The 27,991-nt window shown below is 36.6% G+C and overlaps 2 protein-coding genes across 2 annotated transcripts; one reads left to right on the forward strand and one right to left on the reverse strand.

The window, feature by feature from the left end:
- Positions 1-9,456: 9,456 nt before the first annotated feature.
- LOC110100034 (putative ribosomal-protein-alanine acetyltransferase) lies at positions 9,457-10,337 on the reverse strand. Its single transcript, XM_020827423.2, has 2 exons — positions 9,992-10,337; positions 9,457-9,818 (listed from the first exon to the last, which is right to left on the reverse strand). The coding sequence occupies exons 1-2, from the start codon at positions 10,242-10,244 to the stop codon at positions 9,592-9,594; spliced, it is 480 nt and encodes a 159-aa protein (XP_020683082.1). The 5' UTR covers positions 10,245-10,337; the 3' UTR covers positions 9,457-9,591.
- Positions 10,338-12,896: 2,559 nt separating this feature from the next.
- LOC110099940 (peptidyl-prolyl cis-trans isomerase CYP19-4) lies at positions 12,897-27,379 on the forward strand. Its single transcript, XM_020827282.2, has 7 exons — positions 12,897-13,048; positions 14,447-14,522; positions 15,631-15,678; positions 15,775-15,798; positions 26,498-26,680; positions 26,905-26,980; positions 27,073-27,379. The coding sequence occupies exons 1-7, from the start codon at positions 12,971-12,973 to the stop codon at positions 27,209-27,211; spliced, it is 624 nt and encodes a 207-aa protein (XP_020682941.1). The 5' UTR covers positions 12,897-12,970; the 3' UTR covers positions 27,212-27,379.
- The last annotated feature ends 612 nt before the right edge of the window (positions 27,380-27,991 follow it).

The raw sequence follows: 27,991 nt of genomic DNA on the forward strand, positions 1-27,991 counted from the left end.
TTTTTGGTTCCTTGTCCATGAAAACTGAAGTTCTTGATTTATAGATAGGGGATTTACATAGATAATATTCGAAATTATCTTATTTGCATATTTAACAGCTAAAATTTATGATTTATGTAATCTACCACTCATTTAACCCCATTTAACACAAAAAGAGGTGGGGAAGTTATGGTGGAATTTTTTGGAGAAGGGCATTGACAAGATTAGCTAGGGCTATCAAAATCGGGTCACGAAATGGGTTCGGGTCCACCTCGGAACTGACTTGTCATCGTTCGACCCGACCTGTTTTTACAAATGGGTCGGTTTTACGGACCTGAACCAGACCCGCTTTGGGTTGACTCGGTTCAGGTATGGCTTGACCCGAATTCAAAATTTTCGGGTCGAATTCAAATCGGATTTTTGAGTTGGGTCAAATATTGATGCCCCTAAGATTAGTTGCCTATGCAACTCTCTTGATGATGAAGAAGAGGAGAGGAAGTTGTAGATAGATCTTGCTAGGGAAGGGTCATCGATGATGGTACGGGCATTAGAAACCTAGCAAAGACATTCTTATCTATTGCCTCCAATCTTGCTTTACAATAGCAACCTCATATTTGAGCATCGTCAATCCTCAGACCATATTACCTATGGAGGAGTGAAATGCCCTGATGACCATCTTTACTGGTTTAGGCTACTTTGCATTATTGCATATTGATTCAATTTTATTCAAAATAAACCTCAAAATTATAAAATTAAATTTTTTAATTGATGCAATGAAAATTTTATTTGATTTTTTATGTATTATAATTATCCAAAAGTTAAGTTAGTATTTTGAAATTCATCATAATTTACATATATTAATATACATATCTACAAATAATTTATGTTTTGAATCTCAATTTTTAAAATTTTGAAAGTACTGTGAAAGTCTCATCACATCGTAGGAGAAGTTGTCATCAAGAAATAAAAAACTAATGCAACGAATGCTTAAAAAACAAGTGGTACTTAGAAGTAACATTGCACTGCAATTATTAAATTAGAGTAAGAAAAACAAATATTACACTTTGGACCTTACTGGTTAAGAATAAATTTTTTTAATTTATTCGGGATCTTAAACAAAATTATTAATAATTCAAAGAAAATAATTGTCTTTTGTACAACCATTGGGCGGCACGCTCACACGCTTCAGATACATTTTATGCTGGAAAATTTATTATAAAAAGAAGTTAAGTAGAAATTATTTATTTATTTTCTATTTAAATCAAACACTTTTTTGAAACAATTTGTAAATTTGACAATTGGAGGGACAAAAATGAATTCATATATTATTACATTTTTAATTAGTTGTTGCTTTGAGATAATTTAAATTTAAGAAGCTTCCATTTAAGTTGTGATGAGGACTTATTTCCTTGCTTGAACATATAAAATAAAATGAAGATTTTAATTTCATTTAATTTGAACTTGAAATTAAATTATCATATTTAAGATATTATGGAGATATTTAATTATATATAGAGTTCAAAATCATCAAATTTACTATTTAAATTTTTTTAATGATAAGTTATAGGTTATAAAATAAATTTAAATCCATACACATAAGAATATGAGATAATCAACATGACTACAAATTTGAAATATAAGCTGACTTTAATATTTTCTATGAAAGATTGAAAAAAATAAAAATAACTTCTTTTATTAAAATATATGGAGTAAGCAATTCAAATGGGACAACTTTTATTTTAGTTGCATGCACATTTAATAGAAATTATTTTAATTTTTTAGAAGTGCTGTCTGTTCTATAAGAAAATCTTAGGTTTTGAATGACTGGATTATATGCTTCCAAAAGCCATTATTAAAGTTTATAAATATGGTTGTAATAAGAAAGTCAATAATCTTAGATCTAATGTGTAGGAAAATGGGTCTTGTTTGTTATATGCCTTATTTCTTTACCTTTGAAGAAATATAGATATATAATGAAGAGTTTATTGGATTTAAAGTTGTTACTGTGAAAAGATATTAATGTGTTATAGAGAAATAAATTAGGCATAAAGTGAAAAAAAAAAAGAGAGAAAAAAAAAAGTTAAGTCTTAGGCTTTATTTGGAACTTTTTTAAAACAGTTTTTTAGTAAGAAAAAAGTTTTAAAATAGAATTTTTTGTACTAAAAAGCTGCTTTAAAAATAGTAAAAAAGTTGTCCCAGACAAACCTCAGTCAGTCTATTAGAGAATTGGTTTGCAAGAAACACAACTACGAGAAAGGGTGAGTTGTGATGGGTTGTAGAGGAGAAGGCCATCTTCGACTGAACTATACATTTTTCACTTCAAAATATAGTAATAGCCATATCAAACAATAATTCATCTCCAATTGAACTCCATTTCTAAGATCAAAAAAGAATATTTCATATAGATTATTTCTCATCTTCATATCTACCTCAAAAATGTGTTTCTATGAATAGTCGCACTGTTTACATCCCAAAAATGTGTTTCTTTTTTGGTTCGGATGGAGGCTCGTGGTAGTTGCACATGAACGTTTGCAGTTTGGTTGGAGATCCCCCAAGTCATAAGCAACTACAATTGGTAGCATCCCCATCCTTTTAGTCAAGCTCAACTGTTTAATTTTGTAAATCAAATTGAGGCAAACACTTAGTTGACTTCTGAGACTTTTGGTAAGTTTAAAATAGATGTTCTAAGGCCCACTCAATTTCAGCCATTTTTATAATTGGCAGCTTCTCAGACTTCATTCAGATCCGCAATGTCTTGATTAATCAAATCCAAAGAATATGAGTTTGTAACAACATATATAACAAGACCTAAGTAAAGTAATCAATTAACCATCCAAAAATGGTTGCTTAGTTTTAGTTTTACGTGGAATCTGATTGTGTTGATCAATTAGGTTATACTATTGCCACAAATCTCAACTCAGTTTTTGGTGTTTGTTGGGGGGTGCGGGGGTCCTCCCCATGCTTGGGTTCTGCACTCGGAAAAAATTTTTCCATACAATGCCCCGAAGCTGTGTTCTCGAGCACACTGGTGCTGCAAAATTTGTTGGGAGAAACGACAGAAAGCAAAGCACCGCAGTGCTGTCAGATGGACCAAACGACAGAGGCTAAGCATCACAGTGTGCTCCAAACAGACACTGTAGTGCTTCAAGGCGGACTAAACCTTTTTCTTAAGAGTGGCTTCCCTTGGAGTTATTTACTCATCTTTCTCTTTTTTTGTTTTTGAGAGAAGAACTGTACAAGAGTGTGGAGAAGCAATGAGAGAGCAAGAGAGAACAGAGACTTGTACTTATTTCTTTCAATTTTCATAGTTGATTTTTTGGTGTGGTGTAGTTCCGTGACATTTTTTTTTTCTTCAGATTTTGAAGTTTTTCATGTTATATCCTGATGTCCTTTGCTTTCTGGTGCATTTTTTTTTTCTTGTTTATTTTATTACGGTCTTTTACTTCTATCTCCAACACTTAGCTCTCTTTAGGCAACTACCTGTAATCATAACGCGAAGTACATGAGCTCTGCTAGGGTTTGCTCGGTTTAGGGTTTGCGCCGCCTGCGTTTCTTCCGCTTTCTGCTTGCCTGGGAGGGCTTCTCCCTCCCGATGGCATCCGATACGCATGATTTTCCACCGCTCTCATCTTCTCCCTCACCTGTTCTTCCTCCTCCAGGGGGACTTTCTTATGCTGCAAACGTTTCGGTGTCTTCTTCCAAGCCGAAACACTTCCCGGTATCTTTTTACTCTCCAGCCAAAAAGCTTTCTTTTAAAGTTGATGACTTGTCCGAAGGGAAGTCCATCTGGACTTCAGCGCTCATCGGGTATTCCCTGGGACCGAGACCATACTATGAGAGGCTTCTCAAAGCTATGCTTAAGCTTTGGCAGCTGAAGGGGTCCATGTCACTTCTATCACTTGCGGATGGCTTCTTTTTGCTAAAATTTTCGACTGAAGAAGACCTTGAGATGATACTATCGGGTGGACCTTGGTTCATACGGGGAAAACCTTTTATTCTACAGAGATGGTCTCCTAAGTTCAAGCCTAAACGCGATGAAGATGCTCCAATCCCGGTTTGGATAAAAATTGTTGACTTCCCTCTGGCTCTGTGGACTCCAACTAGTATCTCTAAAATCTCAAGTTATATTGGCATTCCAATATCTGTTGATTCTCTTACTGCAAATCGCTCTAGATTAACGTTTGCGAGAGTCTGTGTTCTCATTTCTAAAGACTCGATTTTACCGGAAGAAATTCCGATTGAAATAGAAGGAGAAGATTTAACCTTGAAGGTTTTATATGATTGGAAACCTGGAAAATGCGAAGGCTGTGGATCTCTCATTCATCCTTTTTCCCTTTGTCCAAAAAACCCTAATCCTCAACCACCTAAATTTCGTGGAAGGAGCTCATCCCGACCTCCTCTCATCCGTAATCACAGGTCAAATTCTTCAGTCAGAGTTCAAATCCCGAACTCCTCCAGATAGTTATTGGTAAGTCAAAACCTGCTCTGCTCCCCACCCCTGTTTCTCTGGTTCAGCTGCCTGCTGACCAAGCTAAATCATCTCTTGCGGAGCAGCCTAAGTCCCCATTGATCTCTGACCAAGACAATTTAGATTCTCTTCCGATCACCACCAATAACAAAGCTCCCTCATCCCTCATTCCCAACCTCAACTCCCCCACAGAAGAATCCTCCTCTTCGGGCCAGCCTCATATCCCCGTTCTTCTAAAACCCCAAAACCTCCCTCTCCTAAACAAGTTTGCTTCTCTGCAAACTGAAGAAAATAATCCTTTGGACAATTCCGATTCTCTTTGTGTTAATGAAATTGATTCTTCAGCTCTTGCTGATGATGATCCCTCCCCTTCAACCAAGATTCAGAACCGCTCTGAATCATCAAGCCACAATACCAGATCCTCTGTTGGCAAGGGGAAATCCCCTGTCAATTCTAAGCCCCACAAAGCTAAGTCGACCAAGAAGGCCAAAAGCCAAAAATCATAATGTCTTTTCCTAAGATTGCTAGCTGGAATGTTAGGGGTTTTAACAGTCCAGAAAAAGTTAATTTTTGCAAGTCTCTTGTTTCTTCTATGAATCTCAAAATGTTATGTATTTTAGAAGCAAAAATCTCCTCTGCTTCTATTAATGACCAGTGGTTCCTTCGTTCTCATCGTCTTTTTGAGAATGAAGGTAGTTGCAACAATTTTGGTGATGCGGTTTTGGGTAGAATCTGGATTAAATGGGAGGTGTCGGTTCTTTCCTTTAATCCAATATCTTCTTCCTCCCAACATATTCATGGCATCCTCTCTATGGGATCTTTCCCTCCTATTCATCTTACTGTTATTTATGCTGCAAATTCTGTGGAAGAAAGGAAACATCTTTGGGAACAAATCATTGCTGCCTCTCCTCCTGTTGATCAGCCGTGGATAATAATGGGAGATTTTAACTGTTACAGATTTGATTATGAGAAAGCTGGCGGCTCTGTCTCTTCTCCTAGTAGATTGGGGGAACTTAATAGTTTCATTTTTAACTGTGGTGTCCAAGACCTCTCTTCTACTGGTCTCTATTACACTTGGTTTAATCAAAGAGTGGATAATCTTATACACATCAAGCTAGACAGAATTTTGGTGAATAATGCTTTTTTAGATGTGTTTCCTCACGCTTACTATTGTGCTGAATCACATTTGGGATCTGATCACTCACCTCTCATCTTCAATTCCTCTCATGAAAAACCTCTATCTGTAAGATTCAAGTTCAAAAATTACTGGATAAACTTAGACGGCTTTTGGGATGATGTTATTGATGCTTTCTCTTCTAGATCGGCAAGAAGTCCTATTGCTTCTTTTTATCACAGCCTCCAAACTCTCAAAAGATCCCTCAAAAATCGAAATTGGGCCTCTTCTTCACACCTTTCCAATGTTATTTTGGAAATCAAAAGCAAACAACATCAATGCTTGGTTCAATTACAATCTCTGCCCCTTGACAAGACTTTAAACCAGAATTTGAAAAATATCAATGAGGAGCTTGCCACAATGCAAAACTATTGGACTTCTTGGATAGCTCAAAGAGCTAAGGTTCTTTGTCTTACTAAAGGGGAGGATGATCTTGGTTTTTTGTATGCTCACATTAGAAGCAGAAATAACAGGAACAATATTAAAGAGATATACACGCTTGATGGGCATTTTACTAAGTTCAATGATATTTCTACTGCTATCATTAAACATATTGAGGGCTTGTTTAATACTTCTATCCCTCACTCTCAACAACTATGTCAGATTCCTCAAGGCAAACTTATCACTCCTCTCATGAGTTGTAAGTTGATTTCTCCTTTGACTTTTGATGAAGCAAGAAAGGCGGTTTTTGATGGTAATGAAAACACTGCACCGGGTCCTGATGGTTTCACTTATGGTTTTTATAGAAAAACTTGGCATCTCATTGGATTGCAAGTTTATAATGCTGTTGCCAATTTTTTCTCTACTGGTTCTATGCCTAAGGGTGTTAAAGCTACTGCTATTGCATTAATTCCTAAGACCTCTCATGCTTCTAATATAAGTGATTTCCGATCTATCTCCCTTTGCAATGTTCTTTACAAAATTGTTGCTAAGGTCATTGCCAATAGAATGAAAGAAATCCTTCCTTTTATTATCCATGAAAGCCAATCTGGTTTCATAGCAAACAGATGCTCCACTAACAATATTATTCTAGCCGCTGAACTTCTTAGAGATTTTAAAGGCAACAAGAAGTTGTTTTGTGCAAAACTGGATGTCAAAAAAGCTTTTGATACAATCTCTAGGGAATACATATTAGATAGACTTCTTCTGAAAGGTTTTCCTGAAAAGTTTGTAACATGGATAAAAGGTTGTATATCCGATGTGCACTTCTCCATCTGTTTAAATGGATCTCTGGAAGGTTTTTTCAACTCTAGCTCGGGTCTTAGGCAAGGCTGCCCCTTGTCTCCGCTTCTTTTTTGTATTGCCATGGATGGATTATCTAACATCCTCACTGATCAATCTTCTTCACACAACTTCAAGGGCATACAATACAAAAACTTTTCTATTAATCATTTGTTGTATGCAGATGACTTATTGGTCATGGGTGAGTCTAGTATTGATAATGCCAGAAACCTCAATACTTGTTTAAACAACTTTGCCTCCATTTCAGGTCTTCATATAAACCCGAGCAAAAGTGCCATCATGTTCTCCAATTCAGAGCCTACCAATCAGATCATTTGTGAGGAACTGGGCATCCACAGCATCAATCCCTTCCTCATTTATCTGGGTCTCCCCATTTCTCCAAAAAGGCTAAAAGCTTCTCACTTCCAACCACTACTGAGTAAACTTTTTGCTCTACTTGATGGTTGGAAAAACAAGTTTCTTTCTTTTGCAGGTAGGATTCAATTTCTAAAATTTACCATCACTAATTCAATTGCTTATTGGATTAGAGGATCAATCATTCCTAAAGGTTGCTGTGCTATGATAAATAAACTTTGTTCTAAGTTTCTATTCCATAATCATTTGGAGGGGAAGAAGTTGCATCTTATACCTTGGTCTAAAGTTATCATTCCAAAAGAAGCTGGGGGTCTTGGTATCCTTTCTATTGATGCGCTTTATTTTGGGGTATTCTGCTCTATCATTGGCAGGTTTTACAACAATCCTAACTTGCTAACGGGCTGGTATAAAGCTAAATACATATCTCCCATGAAGCATCCTCCTCCTTCAGCTTCTAGAACTTGGCATCGCATCTATGATACCTTCTTGAAAGTTAGACAGCATTTAACTTTCCCTGTTGCTCTTCACAGCACACTTTCTTTTTTCTGGGACCCGTGGCTTAATGGCAATTCTATTGGGGAATTTTCTTCTGTCACTGGAACGGAGGAAATTATGCTAAAAGATGTTTTCTGGAATGATTTATGGCACATCCCTAATCACATTCATCCCAATTTCCATGACTTGATTAAGTCTGTGGCTATTAAAGAGAGCAATATTGTTTTATGGGATGGAAATATCAAATGGGAATTTAAAGGTTACACTGAAATGCATTATTCTAATCTCCCTAAGGTTGATTGGTACAAATCTATATGGCACAAGAGTCATGCCTTAAAATTTTCTTGTTTCACTTGGATGGCTCGTATTGGCAAGTTGAAAACAGCGGATAACTTGCGCCTTAGGGGAATTATGGTGCCTATTAATTGCTCTCTTTGCTCTGGACATATAGAGAACCATTCCCATTTATTTTTTGAATGTGATTTCTCTTTTTATGTCCTTAAGATTATCTTGCCTAAGTTAAATTGCTTTTTGCTTAGACCAAATTTGGCACAGGCCATGGAATTTATTGAAAACACCATGTTAGCTAATAGAGCAGGTAAAGATTTTACCTTATTGGTTTTAAGCTGCATTGTTTACCATGTGTGGAAGGAAAGGAATCAACGCCGTTTTTCAAACAATTGCACCAATGTGACCAAAATCATTTGCAATATACTGGAGGCTGTTAGGCATAAATCGGTAAAATGGAAAAACAAATCCTCTCTTTTTCAAGAATTTCTGGGCATTCAGTGAGTTACCTTTTTGTTGTTTTTACATGGAGTATTGTCTTGACCACTAGAAATTCGATTCATTATCAGTTGGCTGATGCAGTTTATTTTGGATTTTTGATTATCACTTGCTGGGATAATATGGAGCTACTCAGTTTTTTGGTTACACTTCTGACCTGGGAAGTTTATGTTCGGGCCTGGGAGGTTTTGTTTTTTCTCTCAGTTCCCAGAATTTCTGTGGATTGCTCTCTTCCAAACTACCAGGTTTACTTCACAGATCTTAGCTGGCAAGATAGGTGGACGGTTGGCATTCAGACAATGATGAGCACAGCAAGTCTCTCCGAGCTATGGAGGGCCTATATGGCAACCTGGCTCGTTTTTGCCTCCTACTGCAACCAGGCTGGATATGCTGTGATGGTCTTTAACCGATTCGGATTTTGGCTTTTCTCTCGGGCAAACAGTGCAACCGCCTGGATTGGTTCTCTTACACGAGTAATTCTGATGAATGAGACTATGCTTTTCTGAGTCCTTGTATGCCAATTGTCTTTTTGGTCTTGTCTTCAACCATATGTAATTTTTGTTTTAGTTTGGTTTTTGCATTTTCTTTCCACAGGTTACATGTAATTTGCTTTTAGCTTTTTAATATATGGGCATCAAGCCCCGGGTTTACCCAAAAAAAACTACCTGTACCGGGACAGCACACATGCGGGTGGTCAGTAATACTAGTGGATCTTTCAATGAATGTTTGGTGGGTGTATTTGACAGCTTTATGATGGCAATTGGCAACCAATCATAAGGCAGCTAGGCAGAAGGGAAGATGATCTCTGAACTCCAGAAGTAGCAAACAGTTATAGCATATGAAGCTCTTCTCGTGTCCACATTCGCTTGCTTCAAGACCTTCTGCTGGGTTGCATTAAAAAAAATATATATATACATTTTCAGCTATATAGCATAAACAAGCCAAATGTGACCAGACTACTGTTCTCAGTTTTTTCAAATTTTTATTGCAAAGGTCTCTTCCAAGATGTCAATCAGTGAAGCTCCAAAACAGCATTATGTTTTACTTGGTCTACAAACAAGTTGCATATCCAAAGAACTTGGTATTTCTAACATTAACCATCAAAATCTAAATACATTCTGTAAGCATTTCTATCAACAGAATAATAAGATGCAACAAGAACCTCAATTTGGAAGCCAAGTTTTTCATACAGTGAAACAGCAGGAATCCTCTCAGGATCAACGTGAAGACAAACACGCAGGACATTCCTTGTTCTACATTTCTGAATAGCGGCTTTCATCAATGCTTCCCCAAGACCTTGCCTTCTATAACTCTCCTTTACTGCTTCAAAAACAATAAAAAAATGCCCTAATGAGTAAACACGCAGCGAACAGCAAAAAATCAATCAAGAAAAAAGAAAACAAGAGAAACCTAGGTACTCCATCGTCTAAAACCTCAACTTTGGATTGAAGAACAGGAAATCAGTATAGAAAAGTGATTGAAGGTTTTCGTACCTGCTAGTTTGGTTATTGAGGCGCATAGAGAAGAAATCCAGGAATACATCACATAGCCCACAATCTCTCCACCTCCTCGTACTTCACTGGTAACCTTTGCATAGATTAAGCCGTTGTTCTTCCTCATCACTTCCTGTTCTAGAGATCGGGCAAGGGACTCGTGCTTCGGAAAGGTCTTCTTCTCCAACCTCGCGATCTCCTCGACCGACTCGGTACACTTCTGGGGATCCAACTCTTCGATCACAGCCGCCATCACGCTCTCCGTCGCAGTTGAACGGCCTAACTGAACAATCCAAAGACTAGTTTTTTATCATTGCGAAGAAAATACTCTCTAATTTATAAAAGAAGAAATGTTGGTAAAACTTGGCTATAAGATCCTTGATTTTGTCCCAACAAAATTGAAAAAAAAAAATTGTTTATACTTAGCACTGTTCCGGGCAGAGAAATTGGAGACTATAAAGTGCAAAGATTTGATGTCCTAATTATACATAAAAATTCAGCACACAAATAAGAATTTGAAGAGACAACGAACATCAGAGTTTTAATGTGAAAAACCCTATAAAGCAGGAAAATTAGAGATATCAATATTTGATCCAACCCGAAAATCCGACACAAATCCGGTCTATTTAAAAAACTGGTCGGGTTAGGGTCTGTATTTCAGACCTGTTTGTAGTTTCGGGTCGGGTTTGGGTCAACCCGAAAACCCGATAATAACTCGATTCGACCTGCGCATTTTAGCAATTAGGAAAAATAATACCACGCAACGAGCGGGCAACAGGTTAGCATTTTAGGCGGGCTTAGCGGCCCCTCGCTCGATTATTCTCTTCCTCTGTCTTCCTCTAGGGTTTCTTTATGGAAGTTGCTAAGAAATGGAAAAGAATGACTATGATTGTTTGGAGTTACTTTGAGATGTTACATATTCCAAAAGATGGTAAACAAAGATATAAATGTAAGAAATATGACGTTACATATTTATGTGATAGCAAAAATGACACTGGTAATCTAAGACGCCACTTGGAAAAATGTAAGAAAATAAATATGTGTGCTATTGGACAGCTCATTTTACAAATCAATTCTGAATCATCCATTTTGTGTCTGATAGTAAGTTTAATCCCTCAAAATTTCATGACTTGTTTACTACATTTATCATTATGCATGACTTGCCCTTATAGTGTGTTGAGTGTGTTAGAGTTCGAGCTCTTTTGACGTATCTTCGTCGTGACTTGCAATTAGATTTTAAGAAATTATTTAATAAAAAGAAGTGTCATATACGTTCACAGTTACCTAAATTCACAAGTAGGGTATGCTTAACATGAGACCTTTGAACGTCTATTAATACAGATGGATTTATTTATTTAACAATTCATTTTATAGATTATGATTGGCATTTGCAAAAAAAAAGAAAGAAAAAAAAAAAAAGATAATTAGCTTTGGTTTCATGCCATGCCCTCAGGATGACATTGCGTTGTTTGAAAAGCTACAATCTCTTGTTATAGAGTAGAAAATTGATTCTAAACTTTTTATAGCATTTACTTTGGTTAATGCATCAGCAAACAAGGTCTTCGTTGAATATCTAAGAAATCATTTATGTTTATGTGGTACTTTGCTATGTGATGGTTAGTTCTTTCATATTCGTTGTACATCCCATATTGTTATTCTTATAGTTCAAGAGAGTTTGAAGGAGATCGATTGTTCAATAATAAAAAATAGGGAGAGTATTAAGTACGTTAAGGCTCTCAAGCGAGAAAACAAAAGTTCCTTGATTGTGTCAAATAAAGTTGACTAGATGAAAAGAGAGGTTTGCGCTAGGATGTTACGACTTACGACAAGATGAAACTCCACTTTCATCGTGCTTGACAGTGCTATCTACTATCGACGGGCTTTTCAATATTTAGAATTGGGTGATTCAAATTATAAGAATTGTCCAAGTAGTGTTGAGTGGGAGAAGGTTGAATTTATTTGCACTTTTTTTTGCTCCTTTCTGTGAGATAACATATGTTATATCTAGCTCAAAGTACCCAACAATAAATTTATATTTTCCTTGCATTTCATCAACTTATGCATCATTGAAACATTAACTGTTAAGTGGACATGATTACATAAAGAGAATGACTATAAGAATGATTGTCAAATTTGAGAAATATTAGTTTAAATTTAGTGTTATATTGGCCATAGCTATCATTTTAGATCCACAGTATAAATTTATTTTTGTTGAGTGCTGCTATAGGAGAATATATGAAGGTGATTACCTCTATGAACTAACAAAGGTTAGAGAGAAGTTGTTCTATTTATTTGCAAGCTATATTTTAGGAGGTAATGGATTAACAGAAAAATATTCACATGCATCTCGAATGATAGAAGTTGGTACATCAAAAAGTGCATCTTCAAGTCACAATTTCTTCAGATATTACTGTATTACACTCTCTCTTTGTATTTTGCTACCTCCCTCTCTCTCAAATATTTGGCGCATTAAGAACGTGCCAAATCATTTGGCGCATTCTGAATGTGCCAAATATTTTGACAAATTGACTCATTTTTTAAATTTTTAATAAAGACATTCCTCTTGTTAATTCTAATGATTAATATGATCTTTTATAAAATAAAGATATATACACTCAAAATATATCTAAAGCTTACAAAATTATTTTTCAAAATCGCCTTAAAAAAAAAAAAAGGTCAGATAAAAGGAAGCCAATACTTAAATCTAAATATTTATAATTATTCTCTAACTCATAGTAAGATTTTAACTAAACTAGCTAATATTTAAACAAATTCTAATGATTTTTTATTTTTAAATTTGAAATATATTATATAGTGTGGTCGAACCGGCTAAACTGTTTATTGGCCGGGCGCCCTAAGCCCTGAACCGGCCGTTGCTAGTTTGGCTAACCCTAGCTGAGGTTTAAATTTACAGCCCACTGCCCGCAACTCTACTAGAAAGGTAAAGGATCGCGACGAAACCGGTAGCTAGACCGAGGAATGGCGACAATGACGCGGCAGCTTTCAGTTTCACTTGTTTTGTTCGTGATCCTCTTCAACACCATTGCCCTGAATCAGGTATTCACCTCCAATTATCCCTTCGTTCTTGATTCCTTCCATTTGTTGAACTTGAGATTGCCACCGTAGACCAATGGATCTGCTTCCTATAACGTCTTCAAGTTGTTGGTGACGCTCCTGTGGAAGATCCAGAGAGATACTGTTCGCGATAGTTAAAATTTAATTTTTTTGATGTTTTCGTGTTCTTGATGGATCATCAAATATCTTTAAGAATATCCAGTTAAGATTGAGCTTAATTTTCATCGATCTGTGTATATTTATCGTTCAACTGTTAGTTTTTTCTTAAAGGTTGATATTTTGTGATCAAATAATTTCAATTAGATTCACCATCTGTTAGATCAATCGTTTAAGTCCTTAGCTTTTTATATTTTTCAATCACGAATCTGCAATATTTATGCAAAATGTGGTACATAGATTATGTTATTTAATGATAAAGAAGTCCTAATAGATGGGAAGAGTTTTAAGTACAAGAAAATTGGACGCATCTAATTATAGCCATTTGCTTCTACATCTAATAACATTTGATGCGATTTTGATTAATACTCATTAAATTTATTCAAATAATTAAATAAATTTAAACTCTTCTTAAAATTTTGAATGTTGAATGAATCAAAATTGAGCACAATCATACTCGTTTATTTATGTTTATGAATTGATTTATTTGTTGTCCAATTAAAAACTTATTAAGAGCTTGATATTAAGTTGATGATATTTCTTATATTGTATAATTAAAATGTAATTAAATCTAAATTTTTTAATAGTAATTGATAGATCATCAAAAATATGACATCATAAATTTTGTAAAATGATTTATGCCGACCCTAAACCAAGATGAAAAAGGTTCATGATATTTTTAAAATAATTTATTTATATCCCACAAGAAAAATATTTTGGCTCTGCCGCTGATTAATTAATTATAGAGGTTTGATTTATACATATTGGCAATGGATTTTGATGTTTTAGTCTTTTATGTATATTTGTAAATGGAAGCACTTGGGTTTTGTTTTGTAAATGTTTAATGTTTATGTGTTTGCACGAAATTGCCCTGTAATTAATAAAGGCAATAATAGGTTGATAGAACAGAGACATGACTCGAAGAAAGTTCTGTAAAACAACAATAAGAGATACTAAATTATGCGGTTCCAAATGCTCAGGAAAAGATAATTGTGTTAGTTTCATATAATTTGATTTCTTTCACTGTTAAGCATTGTCCCTTTAGGCCTTTTTTCCTTGTTTTGAATTCGCAGTTATTCCTTATGTATCTCGTTTAGTTGGCATCTTACTTGAACTACAATCTGTGAACAATGCATTATTTCTCTTCAACTCAGTTTAAGCGAATTTTTCATAACCTTATATTTGAGGATCAGCATGCAAATCATGTTTAAATTGATGTTGCAGGCCAAATCAACGAAGGATTTAAAGGAAGTAACGCACAAAGTTTTCTTTGATATCGAGATTGCTGGAAAGCCTGCTGGTTTGTGTTGTTTATTACATGCATAACATTAAAAAATTCTACAAATATGTTCAATGATATTCATAGCATTTGTTGGATCAAAATCTATTTGTGGGCAATGCCAAAACCTTATTCATAAGATTCACAAGGTGTAAAGTATAAATGGAGAGATAAGAGAAAGAGAGGGAGAGAGGGAAAGAGTCTATAGAAAAGCTCTGAGATTTTGCTATGTTGTCAAATGCATAGAGTTTTAAATACAAGAGATTTGGGTGCACAAATCTTTTCTTTAGCCTTTTTTTTATAGGGTCAGACCATGGTTTAGGCGTTACAGAAAAATTCACTTTTAGGCTATAAAAAAGTATATCAGAATACAAGCCGTGTGTAGCCCAATTACATGTGAATGCACTTGTCAATTGACCGACTTTAAGATTAATTGAAGTTGCTGCATAGGCAGTTGAAGCAGCCTTCAAACTGAGTGAAGTTGTTGGCTAATTAGATGAAGTTGCTGGCTTATTAGAAGGTAGTGTGGGCAAAATAGCTTTTGAGCTTAGGCTAGTTCATTTCTTGTTGATGCGAGTGAGCCTAGTTATGCCTTGTACCTAGTTTGCTCTTGTGGGTTCATGGTAGCTAGTGAGTTCTCCACATTCCTTTTGAGTTCATCTTGTTCATGGTGAATTCATGATGAGATTTGACAAGGTGGTTATCTCTATCCTCCTTACTCGAATTGACTACATTGCCTCAAAACGGGCTAAGTTTTCTCAAGCTGAGTCCTTGCAACATTTTGATCTACAGCATTTAAATGAACTACTGAGTTAGCTAAGATATTTTACTCTTCTATGGCTCTTTGTTATTTTTTGAGGTGTAGATGAGGGGTTGATTCATTGATTGCTTTGACTTTTCATAGATTTTTCAAAGTTTTATTCTTGGATTCATTTCTTACTTATAATTTTCATTTATTTGATAAAAAATGTGATAACTTAATTAGTTGCATGTTTTCTTGTTAACTAGGTGTTCAATTGTGAAAATATTTACTTTTTTTATTATGTTTACCTCAATATTGTTGGAATATTTGGCATGCAAAATTAAATTTAAGGATTATTAGTGATGCACTACCTGAATTTATAAACAGGTCGCATTGTGATGGGCCTTTTTGGAAAAACTGTCCCCAAAACTGCGGGTAATATTTTGTTTTAAAATAAGCATATGGTTAATAAAGTGTTTTGGTCCTTAAGCTTGATTTATCTTTTTTTATTTTTTGTCTTTTGTTGTGCAGAAAACTTCAGAGCACTTTGTACAGGTAGCAAATCATTATCTTCATTGCTAATTATTATTTTTTTAAATTTTACGGCATGATAGTCTTGCACTGTTTGTATGGTGTCCCTAGGATGGATATTCCTTTTGAGGCTAATTCGTTTGAAGTGGAAAAGTTTGTTTTTTATGCCCATCTCAGAATTCTTAAGATTATGATGGAAGGATGTTTGTTGGGTCTAGAAGAAGCATATATCCATTTGTTGAAACTGAAGAGACTCTGACTTGGACAGGTTTATATTTGAAATCGTTAAAGAACAACCCAAAACAATATAAGGTTGGCAATAATGAAGGATCTTGTTTTCATTAGAGCACCATCTCTGAAACTTGTAATTGTACATTTTGTTGAAAGTTGATATCTTCAAATAATAAATAGTAAGAAAAATTCCTTGGCTACTGTTTATGCTATTGAGTCATCTTCGTCCATATGCCTTAAAAATGTATGGTTTGCGGTTTGCATGCTTGTTTCTTGCTTTGCATATATAATCTTGCTTTTGCTGATCAATTATTTTTTGGAGGAACTGTGAGTGTCTAGTGGTATGGGTGTAATAATTCTAAGTTCAATTCTTATATGTGGGAGCAGTAGAAGGACAAGGAATGTGATTTAAGGTACTTAAGGGTCTAGACTTCTTAATGCAACTAATGCATGTAGATCATACAAAGGAGATTAGGATTTATAGATCAAAAACCACGAAATATACAAAAACTCACTCTCTTTAATTGCTAACCATTAAATATGAGTATTTGAACCTAATTGATAATGCAGCAATTGATTTAATATGAGGAAATCAACAAAAAATTTGAATAATGAATATTAACAATTGAGTTTTTATATATATATATATATATATATATATATAATTTCAAAATAAAACTTTAACAAAAAATTTATCACCCAAAAATTTCTTACCAAGATAACCGAAAGTAAACTAAAATGTAGAAAATAAATTGCAAGAAAGTAAAGAATACACAAACCAAATTTATAATGGTTTGATCGAAATCGACCTGCATCTACTACCCAAAGGTCCTCTTCTTTGGGTGTTGTACTAACTCAAACTCCTTTGGTATTTAACTAGGTGATAAACTCTTCTCCCTTATCAGGTGGAGAATGACCTCTACTCCAAAGAATCTCCCTCATTCAGTCTTCCGGCCCGACGGAGATGCTGCTCCCTCCTTTAGCTCCTCGCTACAGTGGAGATGCCCCTTTCTCCTTGAGCTCCTCACTAGGCGGAGATATAGGTTCGAGTTTGATTCAAACCTATTCAAATTGCGTTCGAATTAATGTTCACTTTAAGATTTAAATTCGAGCAAGTTTGGACCATATTTACTTGCAACTGACTTAAATAGACATTGAGTATCAAAATAGAGGAAAATTGATGAACTTTCGAGTATATTTACAAAAATAATAATAAAATAATGGTACATTTCTCTAACATCAAGCAGTGTCGGCCCTATATATATTTTCCTAATAATTCTCTCAAATAAAAGCACACACAAAATTACACCACCGAAAGCCTCAGCATTTATAAAATTTACAACTAAACTAAGTCTGAACGCACAAAAAAAGAGTAATTAACATCAAAAGAAAAATAATTTAATGCTAATTAAATCACTCCCTTGTCCTTATGACAGTAATACTACCCCTACCCTTTGTATGTATTCTTGTAAGCCCCACCACTAATTTGCTGGACAGCCTTACCCCGCCGCCACTGTCCGGCACCCACGACAAACATGCAAACTCCCCCACTGGTTGCTTCATCGGCCTCATCGGCTACCTGAGAACTCGCTCATTGATCTTTGCAAGAGTTAAATCTCCTTCAAGCTCTGTTGGCATTAGCACAGCAAAAGGCTACCTGAGAAACCACTCATTCTTCCACTTTTTTTTTTTTTTTTTGCATTGAAATCAATTTTTAGCTATTTGATTTGAAATAAAATTTGAAAAATAAAATATATGAATTTTATATTATAATTCAAATTTTTTTTTTCACAAGTCTTGACTAATGATATCAAATTCATCATATTTATTTTACAATTACATCATTTCTAATAAATTAAACTAAAACTAGCTTAATTTTCTCTCCTCAGGCTAAAAAACCTTCGACTTCTCCAATACAATGAAACAATTCAACTCAGAGGATAAAGTAACTTTAGTGAAGATGTGTTTCGGTATTCCAGGATATCGGTTGTCTGCAATATGCATTTGGCTCTGAATGGCACAACTAAGTTTCTTGAATATATTCACAGCTCGTTGTATATCAGTGTTGCACTCTCGCCCAAAGAATGGTCGGAACACCTCTATCTTTTAGAAGTAATCATGATGCAAGTTATGTAGGAACCATGTAAGCATTCAAATATAATCTAATTGCAAAGTAGGCACAACGATGAACATTTAGTACTCATTATCAGAAGTCATTCCACCAGGGCTCTTGCATAATAGGTGTCAGTTAGCTTAGATAGTTCTTTCAGTAAGTATAATTTAGTTCATGTCCTATACCATTGCATGTACCAGTTCAATGCACGATCTCTCACATCTACTCCTCGTAGGCCCTGCACAACAGGCCCTCTTTGACCCTCCCATATGGCAACATACTACTGGTAATAAAACAACCAATCGACATCTGCTTTACCACGTCTATCCACCCTCACTAAATTGAGATCCATAGACTGAACATCTATATTAGACATGCACCCAAACTGTCGAATGTCAAACTTTGATTCAACACGACCTATGATTTCACAGGGCTTAGATCAATCTGTTGCTTTACAACAGGCTGGGTAAAATAACTTAAGAATTTGGAGTTGCATTATCTATGGCCAGTCAAAAGAATAAGATTCATGCATGTATGACCTTATATAGTTGATGAAAACTTGTATGTAGACGTTATTTGCAAGGTCTAAGTATTGCTCCGTAATGCACACATCATATTATATATTTCTGTATGTTTGATAAAATAACTTGAATTCAATATTATTGATTATTAACCAACTATACAGAGTGAACTATAAGTCCCTTTTGCTTGCAAAACACATGCCCTCAATAATTTCATATGGAATATATTGTTCATGTGTGACAATATCGCTGTCAATAGCACCATCAATTATAAGACTATTGTCCTATTCTTCTGCATTTTGGCGTATGGTGGCAAACTTATTGGTACTAATAATTTGATCTAATATGCCACTGCTCCTTGTATAGTAGTCTTTCAGTAATATTTGCATTGCAGGGGAATCATCATTATTTGTCTTGTCGGCATTACTAGATTCCCATAGTTTCATACCCATCGTTAACTATATGCGGGTTCTCTGTACAATCCTCTAATTGATGTACAAAACTTTGTGAAGCGCACTTGGAAGGCTTACGGGCACTCACATCAATGCGTCGCTGAGGAGACTTGATATTTGTAGAAACGTAGAAACAGAGAAGGAAGAGAGGAAACAAAAAGTGGAAATTCTATTTCTTGATTAAGCAATGGATACAGGGTCCTATATATAGAGCCGAAGATAGAGAATGGTACACTTGTAAATACACTAATGAATAGAGGCAGTTTAATACATTTGAATCTTATGTCCTAATATTCCCCCTCAAATTGACGGATCATTGATGACAGTCAGTTTGGCTCGAAGAAGCCGGAATCTTGACGTAGATAACGGTTTTATGAAGATGTCTGCAATTTGACCGGCTGTGCAAATTGGTAGGAGGTGAATGTGGTTGTTCTGGATTTGATCCCGTACGAAACGATGATCGATTTCAATATGTTTGGTTCGTGCGTGGAATATCGGGTTGTTCACGATAGCAATAGCCGATATGTTGTCACAGAACAGCTCTATGGGTTGATCATGCTGAATGTTAAAGTTAGTTAGCAGACGCTTGAGCTAGATAGTGTTTGCCGTTGCTGCCGCCAGAGCTCTATACTAGGATTCGGTGGAGGATCGAGCGATCGTGGATTGTTTCTTGACAGACCAGGAGACAAGTGTGTTACCAAGGAATGTGCAGAACCCCGACGTGGACTTCCTCGTACTTGGATCTCCTGCCTAGTCTGCATCCGAGAATGTACACGCATCCGAAGAGTCGACTTGGAAATGGGTAGGCTGTAGTTAATCGTGGATTTAAGGTATCTGAGAAGTTTGGTTAGGAGGATCGAGTGCGCTAGAGCTGGATCGTGCATTGATTGCGATAACGTGTTGACAGCATGCACTAGATCTGGCCGGGTGAGAATGAGGTATTGGAGTGAACCCGTTAGCTGTCTGTATTGCACCTGATCAAACAGAGATGAAGCAGATTCAGCTATTTGTGGTTGTTTGGTAGATGATGGATTTGCAAGAGGTTTGCAGTCAATGAGGTTAGCTTGTTGTAGAATAGATAAGGCATATGATTCTTGAGATAGAAAGTTCTTATCTTGATGTTGGGAGATTTTGATTCCCAAAAAGTGATTTGCCAAGCCCAGGTGTTTCATGTCAAATTGAGATTGCGGTTTTCGAATGAGAGTGGCAATGGCGTCCCCATCGTTCCCAGTAAGCAGAATACGTCGACATAGACGAGTAAGTAGATTTGAGTGTTGGCCTTGATGAAGGTAAGCAAGGACGGATCCACCTTGCTGTGCCGAAACCCGATAGTGAGGAGGTAGTCTGTGAATGTCGTGTACCACATGCGTGTCACTTGCTTGAGTCCGTAGATTGCCTTTTTAAGAAGGCAGACGTGATTTGGAAATGTGTTGTCGACAAATCCAGTGGGTTGCCACATATGCACAGTCTCAGTGATTTTGCCTTGAAGGAAGGCATTTGTGACGTCGAGCTGGTGCACCTTCCAGTCGTGGTATAGAGCGACTGTGAACAACACTTGAATTGTTGGAAGGTTGGCCACAGGGCTAAACGTCTCTCCGTAGTTAATGCCGTGTTCCTGCCGATTGCCTTGTGCCACCAATCTGGCTTTGAATCGGGCAATTGAGCCATCATAGTGTAACTTTTTCCTGAAAGTCCATTTGCATCCAAGTATGAGCGCATTTTCGGGAGGTGGAACTAGTTTCCATGTTCCCTGCTTTTGTAACGCAAGGAATTCAGCTGCCATAACTTTCCTCCATTCGGGATGTTTGAATGCTTCCTTGACTGTAGTGGGATCTGGGTTGCTAGCTTTAGTTGAGTGAATGTGAAGTAAGTTGAGGCGCTCACGAGGCTTTAGCGATCCAATCTGGAGTCTAGTTTGCATGTGATGCCTGATTGGATGATTTGTAGATTTGCTGGGTGAAGAGTTGGGCATGGGACTGGTAGCGGGAGACAATGTTTAAAATTGCGTATTCGGGTATTGAGGCGTTTTTCATTCGTGAGGCGAGGCGTAAGCCTCAAAGGCGTTTTGAGGCGTAAGCCTCAAAATCAGAAGATTGCGTAAACATAAAATGATAAATTTGTTATATACTAATGAGTGAATAATATAAAACATAAAAAAGCATAAGAATTGAAGTGAAATCAAAATATCTCAATAATAAGACAACATGAAATATAGTTCAACTCAAAATTCTATCTTTCAGAAATCCCAGTATTCTTTTCATTAACATATAATTCCGATTTCCAAAAATAAATAGCAATGACATATAAGAACTCTAAGTCATCAGCACTGTCATCACTAAGGGGTTCTTCATTTGTATCATTATTATGGTGAACTGCTCTCTCCCCTTCCTCCTCTCCTATAGAGTCCAATGTCGGGCATTTACTTCAAGATTTATGTAAGTTTTTACTAGAATTGCACAAAGGCGAGCCTCATATTGCGCAATTTTAAACCATGGCGGGAGACTGAGTAGACATCTGGTGCTGGGGAGTTTGCTGATAGGTACTGACTGTGTTGGTTTGCACAGTGGGAACTTTTTGAGTAGGAGTACCTAATGTAGATGTGGGATCCATAAGAGAGGGAGGGAAGGACATTTGCGGTGAATTGGTTTGCATTGGTAATTCTTGAAATGGAAAATAGTTTTCAAGAAAGTTGACATTGCGCGAGAGTATAATTTTGTCAGTGTTCTTGTTCATGCATTTGTACCCTTTGTACATATCTGAATAACCAAGAAAAACACACGGAGTTGTGTTCAATTGAAGTTTCGTGCGAGTGTGACTGGGAACAAGAGGATAGCATGTGCACTCAAACGTGCGAAGATGCGTGTATGCCGGAGCTTTGTTGAACAAGAGTTGAAACGGTGAGATGTTGTTGGTAGTGAGAGATGGTAGCCTATTAATGAGGTATGCTGCCATCATGATCGCATCGGGCCAGAATTGCGGAGGCATAGATGCCGTTTGAAGAATGGTCCTTGCCGTGTCCACTATATGCTTGTGCTTACGTTCAGCTATTCCGTTTTGCTCAGACGTATATGGGCACGAGATTTGTTGATGAATGCCTTTGGATTGAAGGTAGCTTTTGAACTGCTGATTAAGATACTCGCGACCTCCATCCGTGCGTATGGCTTTGATTTGATGATCCGTTTGTCTTTCAACATAATTGACAAAATTGTTAAAGACATGAAATACGTCAGATTTTAAAGAAATGGGAAATATCCATGTAAAAAGCATAAAGTCATCTACAAAGAATACGTAGTATCTGAATCCTTGATGTGAGGGGACCGGAGGACCCCATACATCGGAGTGAATCAGTTCAAGAGGCCTAAGCTTTCAGTTTGTTGAATGTTCAAACGGAAGCTTATGTCCTTTACAAAACATACAGGAAACACATTTAAACGATCTAGTAGGTATATGAAGATCAGAATTATTTCTAGCTATATGCTTGAGCACGCGGGTATGGGGGACCGAGCCGGTTGTGCCAGACAGCGGACGAGGAGCTGGATACAGAGAGAGCATGCTGTTGTTTGCTAGGAGGGTCGGTTGAGATCGGATAGAGCCCTCCTCTACACGGTCCGTGGAGCAAGACTTGTTGAGTCTTCATGTCCTTAAAGGTAAAGCCCATGGAGTCAAAAGTAACAGATATATTGTTATCCTTGACTAAGTTAGAAATTGAAATAAGGTTATGGGAAATTGACGGAATGTGAAGTAATTGAGAAAGAAAAAGCGTACGAGAGGGGGTTGTAAGAAGACCCGTGCCCGAGTGAGCAATGGGAATTGATCTTCCGTCCCCTATGGTGACTGAGTCCGATCCTTGATACGTTGTTATGTATTCCAGATTTTCGGCTTCCTGTGTCATGTGGACGACGCCCCAGAGTCCAAGTACCATTCATTTTGCGGCTGATTTGGATTGGTTATGAGAGCGGAGTTTTGCTGAATTTGCCTCTCAGATGAGGTGTAATTGGTGTTCAGGCGGTGCCAGCATACATTTGCTGCGTGTCCACGTTTGTTGCATATCTGACATATGATCGACGATGATGGAGCAGATCGGTTTGTAGAGTTGTGGTTTGGAGCTTGTCTTCCACGGCCTCTACGTCCTCGTCCGCGTCGCGTGTGCAGGGCCGTTTAATTTGCGAATATGCCGAAACGGGTATTCTTGATGCATCAGCTTGTATGTGGATTTCTTCACTTATAAGCATGGCATACAGATTGTTGAGGCTAATTGGGTGAAGCATTGTCCTAATCGATGTCTTGAAAGATTGATACGTAGATGGGAGTCCATTCAAGATATAAAGAATGATATCCTCGTTGTCCACTGTGGATCCGGCGGAGGCAATTTGATCCACCAGTTTCTTGATCTCTGTTAGATACTGACTCATAGACAGATTTCCCATGGAGATGTGGTGAAGCTCGTTCTTGAGTTGTATCACTTTGGACCGATTGGATGATTGAAATATAGTTTCAAGAACTTGCCAGATTTTGTTGGTGTAGTCAAGATGCAGTATGTATGGCAAGACGGAGGACGAAACAGTAGAACAAATCGCCGCGGCCAGGTTGCGATCTATGGCTAGTTGATCGGAAGACAGATGATCTTGTACCGGTGCTCCCATTGTAGTAGTTGGAGATGACGACGAGTGAGGAATGGGTGATTCAAGGAATTGATGAAACCCATTCGCCCGAAGCAGCTTGAAGATCTGACTTTGCCAGATGGGATAGTTATCTGTAGAGAGTTGATTTGGAACAAGTGTCTTGAGGTGAGAGATAAAGAATATGAGAGACGGTGAGATGAGCTAATTTGAAGATGCGGCGGATTGCGTCGCCGCGGATGATGTCGCCGACGATGTTTCCGCCATGGATTGTCGCTCAGGATTGAACCTTCGCTGATACCATGTAGAAACGTAGAAACAGAGAAGGAAGAGAGGAAACAGAAAGTGGAAATTCTATTTCTTGATTAAGCAATGGATACAGGGTCCTATGTAGAGAGCCAAAGATAGGGAATGGTACACTTGTAAATACACTAATGAATAGAGGCAGTTTAACACATTTGAATCTTATGTCCTAATAATATTGATACAATTTTTATAATATAGGAACAAATACACTTAGGTGTTAGTTACAAGCTAATAAAAAGAGGATGCTAATGAGAACTTATTGCATAATAGGAAGGTCAGTTCTAAGCTGCGACGCACTACTCAGAGTATTTAAGGTCATTGATCGTCAAATGACCACAGTATAATAACATTAGTGATGCAACTTGTTGATCCATCTTGCAACACTTGCGTAAATTAATTTTCTACTCACGAATTTATATAAAGGGGAAATGGAAACACTCATATCCTGGTATTTTCAAATTCTACTTTTGGTAGGACCATCTTAAAAAAAATCTTCTAAATTATCTAAATTGAAGGTTTGAAGACGACGATGACAACAACAACAACGTCTTTATCCCACTATGTGGGGTAGGCAACATGAATCATTTTTCTTCATTGTGTCATATTAAGAGAAAATTCTCATCCAAATCTAATAAAGAAAGGTCATTTTTAATATTTTATAACCAAGACTTTTTAGGTGTACCTCTACCTTTCTTAACATAAATCAAATCTAATACATCTATTTTCCTAACCGGGTCATCAGAAGGCTGCCGTTTTATGTGACCAAATCATCTAAGGAGATAATTTAAAATATTTATTTTAAGATACATTCTTAATGATACAATTTCTGCTTGAAATGGCTAAAGATAAAGCACTGTAATGCTTGAACTACTGAATTTTTTATATAAAAAAGATTTCTAGGAGGGGTAAACGGACTGTCCAATAGTTGTGATATGGATTAGATGGTGGAGAAGCTAAAAGAAAAATTAACAAATGAAAAACTTAAAAATTTATATCAATACATAGAAAAATCATTTTGCTTAGATACTTCAGATCTAAAAAAACAATCAGATCACAAATTTCTGCTCTAAAATAAAATTTTAGTAAATAAATTTAATTTTCTTTTCGCTAATGTGGACAGATCTGGAATAAAATGGCATATTCAACCTTTGCCAAAAAACTAAGAAATGGAGAAAGGAATCTAACAGTCTGTCAGGTAGAGTGGTTGAAGATTGGCTCGTCGAAGGTTACTGTTTCGTGAGCACGGAAGTGGGGAGGGATACAGGGCTGTTTGGCTAGCAAGGGAGCAGGGAGGAAGCTAGAGTAAGCTGGAAGCTAGATTGTTTCATGTGCAGGGATTAAGATGCAAACAAATTATTTTAAATAAAACCAATTGCTCAATTCGTGAATGACTTGTCCATACGCTTGCCTGCTCACCCGCGTGTCACCCACTGGCTTTATTTAGAGAACGACTGGACCCCCTTGCCTGACTCGCTTGAATTGCCCGCTACTTGCTCGATTTGCTCGGCGAGTCGACTCGCCTGCAAATCGTCCGACACAACCAACGTTTGATCAGTGAATGACTGGGTTAGTCATTCGATTAGTGAACAACTTGCTAATGTCATTGCCCGCGCCCCTCGCCACGTAACATTTCCTCGCCATGTAATCACGCACCGTGCCCCTTGCTAGTTGTTTGCTCGGGCAACAATTACCATCACTTTAAAATATTTTTTTTTCGGTTTCTATTTTATTAATATAACTTGTAACTGTTTTTATTTTAAAAAATTGTCCCACAATCAATAGTATGATAATGAGTATGAAGCTTATATGACATGAAAATTGTCAAAGTCAAATTGTGTGGATAAAGTCATTCTCCTTGTAAGAGGACAAGGGTTCGTCTCATATATAATTTTATCCATACCATATGCGGAAGATTGACAGGTGGATGATGACTTTTAATTTGCAAAGGATGAATCAAATTTACACTTCAATAGTTGTTGCAAAAAATGTACTGCATTCATTGCCTTCAGAGTAGAATTTAGTGTTTGAAAATGGGATTGCTGGCTCTAGATTGTCAATTGGTTGTTACATGAGATGGCTGAATTCAGTTTGCATAAGACTGTTGGATTCCAACAATAGAAGTCAGATTTGAAAAAGTGAGTGTTATCCCTTTTTTCTAGCTAAGATTGAATGTGTAACTCTCGCGTGTATATCGTAGAACTTCATTTCTTTTTTCACCGTTGCATCTACCTGTTCTTGATTCACTTTTGGAGCTTGATTCTGAATTGACAACTTTTTTATGTCTCGACAAAGATTCAGTAAATTATTAGTGCTGCTTTCATACTTGTTATCTAGTGTCTCTAAGTAACGCCAACAAGATTTTTGTTTTTTTTGACAATTTTTCTTGTAATCTGCTTATGATGACAACTAAATTTCTGCTCCAAAATTTGCTTGAATTTACATAACATCAGCGGCCTTCAAAAAGCTTTCCACTTTCTCCAGGTGAAAAAGGTGTTGGCAAAAGTGGGAAACCTCTCCATTACAAGGGAAGCACATTCCATAGAATCATTCCCAGCTTCATGCTCCAGGGTGGTGATTTCACCCTCGGAGATGGCAGAGGAGGCGAGTCCATTTATGGAACCGAATTTGATGATGAGAACTTCAAAATCAAGCACAAAGTACCGGGTAAGCAACTTAAGCTTCGTTTGGGATGACTTTCTTACTGTTTCTTAAAGCAAATTTTTAGTATAAATTTTTTAATTTTTATACTAAAAAGTCGCTTTAAGAAGCAATAAAGAAACTGTCCCAAACGAAACCTTAATCTTTTCATATGGTTCCCTCAAATTCCATTCCCAACACGAGGTGAGTAGCCAACAAGGTTTTTGCTGGTGATTTTTTTATCATCTCAGGATTGCTTTCCATGGCTAATGCTGGCCCTGATACTAATGGATCACAATTCTTCATCACAACTGTAACAACTAGCTGGTAACTATAAATTTGATTAACCTCTTACGTTTACCTCTTCAGGAAATCATAAATGTTAAACAACATGAAGCTCATTGATTGTTTTTTTGCAGGCTGGATGGGAAACATGTTGTCTTTGGTAAGGTTCTCTCTGGTATGGACGTTGTGTACAAAATTGAAGCAGAAGGCCAACAAAGTGGAACACCCAAAAGCAAGATTGTGGTCGCTGATAGTGGGGAGTTGCCTTTATGATGAGCTCGTCTCTTACCTCGAAAATAAACTTAAGCTTCCCTATTTATGGGCCATGTAAGAACCCTTTTGCTTAAGTTCAGAACGGATCTTGTGGTGCCTAATAAATATAATTCATTCAGTTACTCTACTGTTTCATTTGGAATGCCAAAGTCTTAAGGTTTCCTTCTATTTTTAGGGAAAAAATATTAGGTGAGGTTATTATGGTTGAAATTTTATTAGAATTGGTTTTAAAATTTTCAGATTTATTTTAAGATGATTATAATGCAAGAGTTGGTTAATTTATTGATATAATATACTTATCTTAAAGTGAATTAAAAAATTAGAATTTGTCCTAGTTAAATTTCAATTAGAATATTTTGACATAACTGTTCTCCTTCTGTCTGTTGATTTTAACTTCCCAAGTTATCTAGGCTGTTTACTTCCTCATGTTATCAATTGCCTGATGTAGATGATAAAATTTTGGAAAAAAAGAGAAAACCTTTATCTAACTATTGGAAGAAAGGTCCAATAATACTCTAATACATTGGCATTGTTAGTAGGCATGTTAGGCTAGTTGGATTGGATTTAAGTTTCATCTGGGATATATTTTTTACTGTTTTGCTTATATGTGATGTAAGTTAAATTTATATGGTGGCTATGAGGTTGAGATAATGTGGTATCTTGGATTATTTGTGAGAGCTTATCAAGCTATAACACTTTATTAAGTATTTGTTATAAATTCCCAACCACCATAATTATTTGCTTGCTCAATGATTTTTGGAGGGTCTAGAGCTTATCAAG

Source organism: Dendrobium catenatum, unplaced genomic scaffold, assembly GCF_001605985.2.
Source record: "Dendrobium catenatum unplaced genomic scaffold, ASM160598v2 fragScaff_scaffold_621, whole genome shotgun sequence".
Classification (NCBI taxonomy): domain Eukaryota; kingdom Viridiplantae; phylum Streptophyta; class Magnoliopsida; order Asparagales; family Orchidaceae; genus Dendrobium; species Dendrobium catenatum.

What these genes read in the sequence shown, in the direction of transcription:
- LOC110100034 (XM_020827423.2), bottom strand. Translation starts at nt 10,244, where the DNA reads ATGGCGGCTGTGATCGAAGAGTTGGATCCCCAGAAGTGTACCGAGTCG. An exon ending in CTCAATAACCAAACTAGCAG is followed by an intron (nt 9,819 to 9,991) that starts GTACGAAAACCT and finishes TTTTTGAAGCAG; the next exon opens with TAAAGGAGAGTTATAGAAGG.
- LOC110099940 (XM_020827282.2), top strand. Translation starts at nt 12,971, where the DNA reads ATGGCGACAATGACGCGGCAGCTTTCAGTTTCACTTGTTTTGTTCGTG. An exon ending in GATTGCTGGAAAGCCTGCTG is followed by an intron (nt 14,523 to 15,630) that starts GTTTGTGTTGTT and finishes ATTTATAAACAG; the next exon opens with GTCGCATTGTGATGGGCCTT. An exon ending in CTTCAGAGCACTTTGTACAG is followed by an intron (nt 15,799 to 26,497) that starts GTAGCAAATCAT and finishes CACTTTCTCCAG; the next exon opens with GTGAAAAAGGTGTTGGCAAA.